The 10121-nt window shown below is 46.7% G+C and overlaps 1 protein-coding gene across 1 annotated transcript in view; it reads left to right on the top strand.

Annotated features, from left to right (window-relative positions):
* Positions 1-29: 29 nt before the first annotated feature.
* Positions 30-10121, top strand: part of CCDC85C (coiled-coil domain containing 85C) — a gene marked incomplete at its 5' end in the record, with an annotated part of 115215 nt that continues 105123 nt past the window's right edge. Inside the window, one exon of the mRNA XM_019472452.1 lies at positions 30-129. Within this exon, the coding sequence (XP_019327997.1) occupies positions 30-129 (100 nt within the window). The remainder of the gene's footprint in view (positions 130-10121) is intronic.

Here is a 10121-nt window from a genome sequence, read left to right as displayed (position 1 = left end):
CCCCCCACCCCCACCCCCCCCCCCCCCCCCACCACAAGGCCGGCGACAGCAAGGCCGGGGCCATGCGGAGGTCTATGGATGACCTGTCCGCGCCCCTTCACCACCGGAGCATCCCCAACGGCCTCAACGGTGAGCCTCTCCCCCTCCTAGCCGTGCTGGCAGCAGGTGCCGCCGGCCTTGCCCTGTGCCACCTCCCCTTGGCAGGTCCGGTCCCCCTTGGCAATGGGGCGAGGGATGCCGGGGGAGGGGAGTCCTTGCCATCCCCACCCCTGCCCATCCTTGGTGACCGACCTCTTTGGAAGAGCAGCCCCGGGGGCCGGGGAGGGGCACCTGTGTGCAGCAGGGTGAGGGTGGTGCTCCTTGACTGTGTTATCGATGTCTGGGGCTGCGGGTTGGAGCCTTTTTTATCTGGAGGGCTGGTGTTTTGTTTTGTTTGGGTTTTTTTTGACAAAAACCAGCCTGAGTTTTCAGGGTTAAATAAACACTGATTTTTCCATCTCTTCCTCCTCTCTCTCTCTCTCTCCCCCTTTAAATGTTTCAGTTTACGTTTGGCTTGTTTGTTTGCTAGTTTGATAAGATTGATAAAGAGCCTGGATGAGATTTGGGAAGCATCTGATGAAAATGCAGGTCTGCCCCACAGAGCATCACCTGTTAGCTCCATGGGCTCTCAGGGCAGGCTGGCTCTGTCATGCTGAGCAGCTTTGGAGAGGTGCAACTCGGCTTCTCCCCCGCTCTGCTTCAGAAACAGGAGGTTTGTTTGTAGAGAAGAGACTGCTCTCAAAGGGACGCTGTACTCACAATTTTGTTCAGCCTAGTCATTAAAGTTAGAAACGAGCTCCACTGTGAAATCGTGCCAAGCCTCCTCTGACAGTTTGTATTCAAGCAAAGTTTCTCCTGTTGTCTAATAGTGATCAGGCATTAAAATAATAATATTGGAATGTCTTTAAAATGGAGATTTTTTTTGTCTTTTGAAACCAACAAGACCAAATACTTGACTTCTAGAAGGAGTAGTTTGGTCAAGAGGGTTCAACAGGAATCAAACCAGGCACCAATCTAATTAATTGTTGTATATAAGACTCCTTTTAATGTTCTTAATCCTCTTTTCCAACCAGAGAGGACTATCTTCTGGTTGGGGTACCCTTTCCCCTCCTCCAGAGGTTGACTCTGAATGGTGTCAGTAGTGGATGTGTTTACCAGATAACCGTGCCTTCAGCTCCCAGAGCTTTTGGTGGTCCTGTTGGGACCAGGGAGTGCTGGTCCTTTTTTTGGTGATCTATGGCAAGTCCTTACGCCCCAAGAGATTTGAGGGCACGCAGCACTGATCAGCCCAGTTCTCAAGTTCATGAATTTGCCATGAATTTGCCTGTTGTTGCAGCTGTGTGTCTCCGCTCACAGCAGGAGATGTTCTGGCCACCTCACCCAGTAGACAGGGATTGCTGGTTTCAAGGGTGATCCAGTCACCAGATGTTGCAGGGTTCAGCAAGCATCTTTAAACGTTTGTTGTTTTTTTTTTCTCTCTCTCTCTCTCTTCCCCCTAGTGCTGTGTAAATCAGAAGTATCTGGTTTGTAAATCTGCAGATAGCTCCTGCTCCTGATGTGACTTGACTTTATTTTCATAAAGCATTGATTGCTCTGCACAGCGGCCTGGAGAGCACTTGGCAGATATTGAATGTGCCGTTGCTGTTTTGGGACAGAAGGGCTTTGCAGTTCTGGTTTGTGAACCTTAGACCACATCCCTTTTAGGTATCGACAGCTGACTAGGACAAAGCCAGTTGAATTCATTCCTGTTAACCCAGGGCTCTTGTGCATATGGGACACCACCACGGCCTCAGCTGTCCCTTAAACCTGGTGTGAGGCACTGTGGATTCTTTGCATGGGATTCAAGTCATCCCTCTCTGCGTGAAGAGGAAAGTCTCTGCTTGCAGAGCTCAGTCTTCATTGCCATCCTCAAACACTGTGTGCGGGACGGTGCCCAGCAGCATCATTTGGAGAGGACTGAGAGCTGAGCCTCATGTCCTACCCTATGTAGGGTAAGCGTAGGGAGGGGTGGTAGAGCATCTGCACATGTATATGTTTCCATGCGTGCCTCTGCTCCTATATAGGAAGGAGGCGTATGGGCTCAAGCATTTCAGATGTGACCTTAGGTTTTAGTGACTTCTGGTTTTGGGATACCTGTGGAAGATGGTCTCTGTGGGAAGCACTGAAGCTAGCTCTTTGTGGCGAACCTGCGTGGCTTCATTTCTGAAGGTGGGACAGATATGATCAGCCCTTTTAAAGCTAATAATTCTTGTAAAGAGGCAAACAAGCCGGATCTTTGCACTTAGGTAGTGAAGCTGTAAAATGACTTGAACAGTTGTCGTTCTCAGATAGCATCGGTATTCAGCAAGGCCATTTCCCTGACTGTGCCTTTGGAAATGCCTCTCAATACATATGCAAATGCAAAGCTTATCAGGCCCCTTTTTTGACTGACAGCAAGAAGTCTGGGAGGGGGGGCTTGCCTGGGACCAAGCGCAATTCTGTTAAGCCTGTGACAATGTGGAAGAGCAGGGCAGGTGAATGTGAAAAACAAACCCAGGAGTCAAGTGGGTAGTGGAGCTGTCACGGAGCAGCCCTGGCAGCGAGCATCCTTCCACGTCGCCTGGTGCCGTCTCTGCCTTCCGTCCATGTGGCTTAGATCTCAGCCTTTTTATACTCTTTTCCTGATGATTTTTTTTCCCCGGGGATAAAACGGAAGGGAGGAAGAGGAGAAAGTGTGGCCTTTCATTTTTAGGTTGCAAACTTCAGTCTGGTTTGCTGTTGTCTCATGTCTTTAAAACACTGGATAACTAACCGGTGGATAAAGCAGAAACTGCCCGGCCAGCTCAACTAATACGGAAATGAATGGCCCTCTTATACTTTCTTACAGAGGGTGGAGGGGGATCTCAAATGGATGCAGGGCAGAATTTAGCATCTATAGTAAGAACACAGCAGAAGCCCTGGACAACTGGTGGGGGCAAGGCGTGGTGAGCTGTTTGCTAGAGCGCTTTTGTGTACGGCAAAGCTGGAAAGTCCTGAAATGTGCTGCCCCTGCTAGTCGTATCAGTGGGGCTTTGTGTTGTGCTCTGCTTTTCTAGGTATTAAGCAGGACTGCTTCACTTGTTTAGTGCTTTTCTAAAGGAGTCAAGAGTATGGCTGCTGTTAAATGCTCCTAGGGAGGTAGCTTTTTACTGAAATCTTAGTGAGCAAAGGTGGATTAAATATTTCTCATTTTCTCTTCAGCAATCCTTTGGAAGTGAGTTGGTAAACCAGGGCTTGATTTATTGGCCCCAGTGACCCACCCTAATGTGAGGTGATGAACTCTAGTTTTGTAACATGAATTCAGTATAAATGGTATGAGTTTAAAAAACCCCAAAAAACTAAACCAACCTGCGATCCATCTTCCCTTCACTTCCCTGAAGTCTGTTTACTTTTATAAACTGGCTTTTTGGAAGCTGATACCTGGAACCTGATGATTAATTATCCACTCATAGAAGACAAGGTAATAAGTATAACTGATAGTGTGAATGCAGCTAATACTAAATCACACATGTAATTTTACGCAGCTCTGGATATTCTGCTGAGAGCCAAGAGGAAGTCTGCTCGGTCTGAAAGTAAATGGTGTTTCCATTCTCCATGTGTGAGCTGGGACCTGGGCTGCAGGACAGGGGCATGTCCAAGCTACATGATGGGAATTGGCCAGTTGCATCCGTGTTGAGTGATATGCCACAGTTCCCATAAATCTACCCACAGATCCAGGACAGAAATCGAGGCACAGTCACTGTGTTGTGCTTGTGAGTGCTTTGGCTTTCCTGTGTATGCACAGCGGGAGTCTCTGTGTGCATACGTAGTCTTTCTGCCCGTCCAGCTTTAGGCAGCGTCATTGGAGTGATGGGCACTGCTACTGCCTGGTTCCTGCCAGAATAAAGTTTCAAAAAAAAAAAAGAATTAAAAAAAAAAAAAAAAGACAGCCACATTGGGTGATATTAACACGACCTGGGGGAAGGAAAAAGCCTTCAGGTACCATAGGATATGTCCCTGGACTGTGAGGTATGTGGGAACATTGGGAGGAGTGACTCGAAGCTCCCTGAGGCCAGGGCAACGGCTTCCACTGGTTTTAGTCTTATCTAGATCTGACTGGGACAACTGTTTATCCATCTGCCAGCCTGGAGGCATACAGACTCACTAGCTGGTGATGTGCCTGGGACAAAATCCTGTGCATGCAGGCAAAGCTTTCAGGCTTTAATTTTTTCCCCCCATCAACTGAATATTGTTGTTAGAACTTCTCCTTCAGCTTCCACTGAAGCTGTTTGCTCTGGGTTCCCAAAATGGGCATTTGCTTTATTTCAGTTGGGTAAAATGTTAATGCATTTCTTTATCAACGTGAACAGTTGTTGGGTTTTGGGGTTTTTTTTAATTATTAAAAGCACCAACACTTAAAAAGTGGTCAGAGAAGCCCAGAAGAAAGCCATGGATATGGCAGATAGCCTGTAGTAGCAGGGATATTAATCTATGGCCTCTTGCTGTTGTCTGCTCCAACGGAGGAAGAATGGTCTCTCTGGGTGAGGGGGTGGGAAGATCTCTGCTTCTATTGATTCCCACTTGTAAATGTCCACATATTTACCTAGAGGGTATGATATATTACAGTTAAAATGGTGGCAAAGAGAAATGGCTGTTCCCTGTGGGTTGGTATTGATTGAATGTGCAGCTACCCTGTACTTATTTCTCCTCTTCTTCACACACCCTTTAGGCCAAAGTTCTTTGTTTTTATTAGCGTATTTATAATCAATATACATATTATTTACTATGACGTATTAATGAGGCCTTTGAGATGAGAAGATGCAGGGGCAGAAGCAAAGGGTGAGGTTCATCCCATTTAATTTGAGATATCTCCAATATAGACTTTAACATCTGCGTCCCCTTGGGCTTCCTTTATCGGCCATGTGGAGAAAGGCACTTTGGTGTCATGATTTATGTCAATTATGTCTGCTTCAGAGGGAGTTGTACGCTAATAGTGCTCTTTCTCTCTGCTGTTGGGGAGGCAGCCTGCATGGCTAGTTCATATGCAACCATCTAAAGTCGGGTGAGGTCAGTCCTATTCAAGGTGGTGTGGTGACCATTGTCCACTCTTCCAGTGCAGCTGTGCTAGCCCTGGTGAAAGAGAGGAAATCGCCTTTCTCAGGAGCAGTCAGATGTCACCCCTTGCAGTCCCCACACTGCCTGGGCACAGCAGCCTGGCTCAGAGAAAGCCCTGTTCTCTGTGATGGAAAACCTCTCAGAGCTCAGTGGCCCCTGCCATGCTTAAGCAGAGGTTCGGCTACTTGGCCAAGTAATATCTTTCTTATACCAAGAGCCCTTTTCATTCTCTGAACATTGCTTTCACTTTTCTTTTTTTGATACTGCCGTATTTAACCTGTCGGTATTTTTGATGCTGTAGGCTGCTAGTACAGGTTCCTTCTGATTAAGCCAGGAAACCTGCCCTGGGCTGGTACACCAGATGTATGACCTCTGTAGAAACACCTGTTTCCATCTCTCCTGTAAGTTCAATGAGTTCTGCTAATGGGCTTATCAATGCTGAGGTCTCAGACACTAAGGGTACAGCTTGAGTTTACCGTAGCCAGTAGTCGTTGGCCACTCGTCCAAGGGGCTTCAGTGGAGTGCTCCACTTGAGGCATCTTTGTCGTTGCCTGCTCCTGCCTTCTTGCTGGGGTGCTGCCAGCGTGCCAGCCCGCTAGGCTCCCAAACTTCAGGGTAGCTGGTGTCCCTGAAAACAAGGCTGAAGACACTTAAACTAGGTACTAAAACTAGGCCATATCTGGAAATATATTCTCCATAGTAGTGCATTCAAATTTGTTTTCCTCTTTCAATTTTCTGTAGAGATATCTTGTTCTCAGCTGTCCTGTTGAAGGAAAAAACTTGTATTGATTAAAAGGCAATTTTCTATGGGCCTTTGATGGAATTACCCGCTTACACTTGTCAAAAGCAATCAAAATAAGGGGAATAAATGTGTTGGTTACATGTAAATGATTTGGTCCTCTGGAGGCATTTCATCATATAAAGCTGAGGATCAAATTAAATGGTGATCTAATTAAGCAGCAGGCATGGGAACCCAAAATGCAGCCTTGGCAGGTGTTACACTTGGGGTGTGTGTGGAGATGAGGGGCATGAACACTAACACTAACAGAAGCATTGCATCTGAAAGCTCGAGGGTTAATGCTTTTGTGGGGACAAGGCTGACCACATCCATGCAACCTGGGTGATACTGGAGGCCCACCCTGGGAGGCATTCGGCTTTTTATCTGCCCTGGCATGGCTGTGGCCTTTCTTGCATCTCACACAGACATAGCCATAGCAGGGTCTGCTGATGTTGTCCCCTCAGGCTGGCCCTGTGGCATCCTTCTGTATTGGGGCTGCCCTTTGGGGATGCTCTGGGAGCACAAGGATGGACAATGGCTGATCTCACTGGTAGGTGAGATGGGGATGAGGTGCTTAAACTGGCAAAAATGTCTGGTATACATCAGAAGGTGTGGAATGAAGCAAATGAAAAAAATTACGAGCCCATTTTACATACACTTAAAACGCTTGGCCCCAGGAAGGCTGAAGTCCTTTCCATGCTCACAGTCAGGCCTTAATGCATCCTGCTGCAAAACACACAATGTTGCTCGCATGGAAGAGGGAAGCTTTGGGGGCTGCACATCCAGTTTTCCTGCGAATTAGCAGCGACTGGCTGGGTTTGCTTCTGCATTCTGTATTTTTAACCTGACTTTTTGTCTGCCAGCCAGAATTCATCCTGCCCTGCCGCCAAATGTCATCATCCCCTTGTGGTTAACTTGCTGCAATTCATGAAACACTTGGCTGCCATAAATAGTTACGTGCAGAGGTTCCTCCGCATGCGGAGCGGGCAGAAATTCGCAGGCAGCGCTGCTAGGCACTCACACACTAACATGTCCACCAAGAGAAAGTTGACCCACTTCTGCAAATAGATAACTCCTGGCAGAAAAAGTAACACTGTCTCAGAGAATCTCTTTCCCTTGCCTACTGAATTGTGAAGCAAAAAGCAAGTGAGCTCCATCTTCTGAATTAACAGCGAGGTGAGCACAGTACTTCCCATTGAAACGAGAGCGTAAATCAGCCCTTGATTTGAGGAGGGCTTAAAATGGCCACAATTCTTTTTGTTTTTTTTTAATATAATGAGTGCTTTTGTTAGTGAATGAGGTGTGTAGAGTTCAGGACTCAGCTGCTCTTAGGCATTGGGAAACATTTATCACCATGGCAATTGAAGGCTGCTGTACAGGTTATTTTGAACACTTTTCTAGTGACTCATGTCTGGGCTGAGACTGTTTATGCCAGGTTACTTCGGTCCCCTTGCATACAGGTATATGTATACTCTTCCCTCCCTTAAATTGCTTCTTGCCTTGCTATTTGCCCCTCTCAGGAAGCTCATTACTTGTACTGACTTCTTACATCTCTGAGCAATGGTGGTGCCAAACGTTCACCTTGCTCAGGGACTCTCCTGAAAAGGGTCTTTGTGAAAGATTGTCCTTGTGAAGTAGATTACAGGTTATTTATTGGTTAGATTTGAGACTGGGGCACTCTAAAGCACTGTGTTAAGTACTGTCAATATTGCGGCCGTGTCGCCTGGCTTAGCAAGTGACTGTAGACCTTCCACTTCCAGGGATCTTGCGGTGAGATTGAAGCCATCCTAAATCTGATGTGAATTATCTCATCGTCTGCATGGGCTTCTCCTACAGGCTTGTAGGATGGGATGTCTCTTGTTTGACTGGGGTGGGTGTGGTGGGAGAGGGCTGTGCTGTCTAGCGGAGGGAGCACTGTCGGCGAGTGCCGGGCTTATGGCATCAGGGCTTTGGCCAGCTGTAAACTGCAGTCGCAGGGGTGGCACGCTAGCTGTCTTGTGTGGTTGTGTCAACCCTGGCTTGCTGGCAGAATTAGTTCAATCAAAGCTGGAGTGCTCTGAAAAGCCCTTCAGATGTTGCTCTGTCCTCCAGCTCCGTGCAGTGATGCCCAAGACTGCATGCTGCTGCCTTCCCCCCCATTTCATCCCCAAACTCCTCTGCTGCTGGGGCTTCATTTGCATGCAGGGGGGTCAGCGGCATTTGAATGTTTGTGGGAGATGGGGAAGTAGTGTGTGGAGCAAGTGGATGGAGCAGGGCTGCGGCTGGGACATGAGAGGAGATACTTTGCTGCTGGTTCAAACCGTCCCCAGGGCAGTAAGGTGCTCCAGGGCTGCCTGTACCTGGGGGTTTGGCAGCCGTGTCTGACCTGCCTCTGCCTTCCTGGGACAACGAAACGGGGCCATGTGGTGCTGAGAGCCCCACTTTGGTGCAGCGGGGAACACTGCGCAGCAGGCGCTGCTCTGTCCTCTTGCTGCGGAAGACCCGTGGAGAGGAAAGGAGCAGGCAAAAGGACCACTCAAAGTAAAGCAGTAAAACCAAACCATTATTTCAGAAAAGAAGAAAAAGTAAGCCTTACAGCATTTCCAGTCCCCAAAGCTTAATATTTCTATGGAAACCAATGCGGCAGGTGGCTTGCTGTCAGTCTCTGATCTAGTGGGGTTGACTAGATTTAAAAAATGTTTGGCCTTCCCCACATCTTCCATCCTGGATCATCTGAAGACAGGTTGCTGCGCATCACAAATGCAAGGTTAAACCCGGCATTCCTGGTTTCTGACTCTCCATTAAGTGCTAAGCAGCCTCTGGAGGGTTGGCATCCATCTTTCATCTGGAGTTTTTTACTTGCTAAGGTACACCTCATTCACTCTATGACACTTATCAATAATGTCTTGGCCTACAAATGCCACTCCTGTGACACTGTGCTCCTTGAAGGATGGCTGTCACTTTGTATCAGGCCATGGACCGATTAGTAGTGTGGTACATCTCACTGCCCAGTGAAGTTACTGTGGGGACGCTGTTTGACTTGAATGGAGTTAAGACTTGGACTCTTTACACTTGCTTTGGTCTTTTATGCAAAGGAGATTCGTAATGTCTTTAATCTCTAAAAAAGGACATAATCTGGCCTATTTAAATAATAGTCTGCTTGATTTTTGTGTAGCCAGAAGACTACCCCTGGTTATATACATGCAGCTATTTACCGTTGTCATGTTGATGTTTTCATTGGTTTCCCCCCATTTTTGTTTTTAGTAGGATCTACTAGAAATGGCTCCAGGACAACCTACAAAAAAATCCACTCTTTTATGCCGGAGTACCATCGTCAGATGCTAGCAGAGTATCAGTAATAAAAAATAACCCATTTTGGTTGATGCTGAATCTTTTTCAGCTCCTTACAAAGGTGTTAAGAAAATCTTATTTTTATTTACAATCTTAAAGGACTTTCATGATGCAGAGTATTCTTTTGTCTTCCTGGTTTCCTTTTCTAATCTCCCTTACTGGGGTTTGCAGTCTCATATTTATATATTTCCCAGCAGCTGAATATAACTTTGATCTATGCTTTGGATCTGCGAAGCTTTTAATCCCTTTCCACTGAGTTAAAAGCTTGTTTGCTGTTGAATGTGATACGTAGTTATAGGTTATATGATCTTCACCAGCGGCTCATGCATCGCACAAAGATGGCATATTGTGAAAAACTCTGATAAAATGTCCCCTTGTTTGTTTTCCTGATTGCAACTCAAACCCAGCATGGGAGTAAGTCAATCGTTTGCTCCTGTGCAGACTGCTGATACACCTGTCCTTTGCTGTTATGTATACCTATGTACTCGCTTGCTTTATTTTAATTATTCATTCATTCATTTCTTTGTGATGTTTATTTTTGAGGCTACAAACCAGTTGAGTATTTCAGCCAGTGCAGCAGGCTTTCTGTCTTCCAATTCTGATAACATTTGCGATGTTTTTCTTTTTCCTCCTAACTGCTTGTTACACCTCTTAAAAGATGGGGGTCAGTTTTTAAAGCCTGCGTGTTTATTCCTCTTTGACAGAATCATAGAATCATAGAATAGTTTGGGTTGGAAGGGACCTCTAAAAGTCATCTAGTCCAACCCCCCTGCCGTGGGCAGGGACATCTTCAACTACATCAGGTTGCTCAGAGCCCCGTCCAACCTGGCCTTGAATGTTTCCAGGGATGGGGCATCCACCA

This window comes from Aptenodytes forsteri, unplaced genomic scaffold, assembly GCF_000699145.1.
Source record: "Aptenodytes forsteri isolate BGI_AS27 unplaced genomic scaffold, ASM69914v1 Scaffold193, whole genome shotgun sequence".
Classification (NCBI taxonomy): Eukaryota; Metazoa; Chordata; class Aves; order Sphenisciformes; family Spheniscidae; genus Aptenodytes; species Aptenodytes forsteri.
This window is presented reverse-complemented; position numbering and strand designations above follow the sequence as displayed.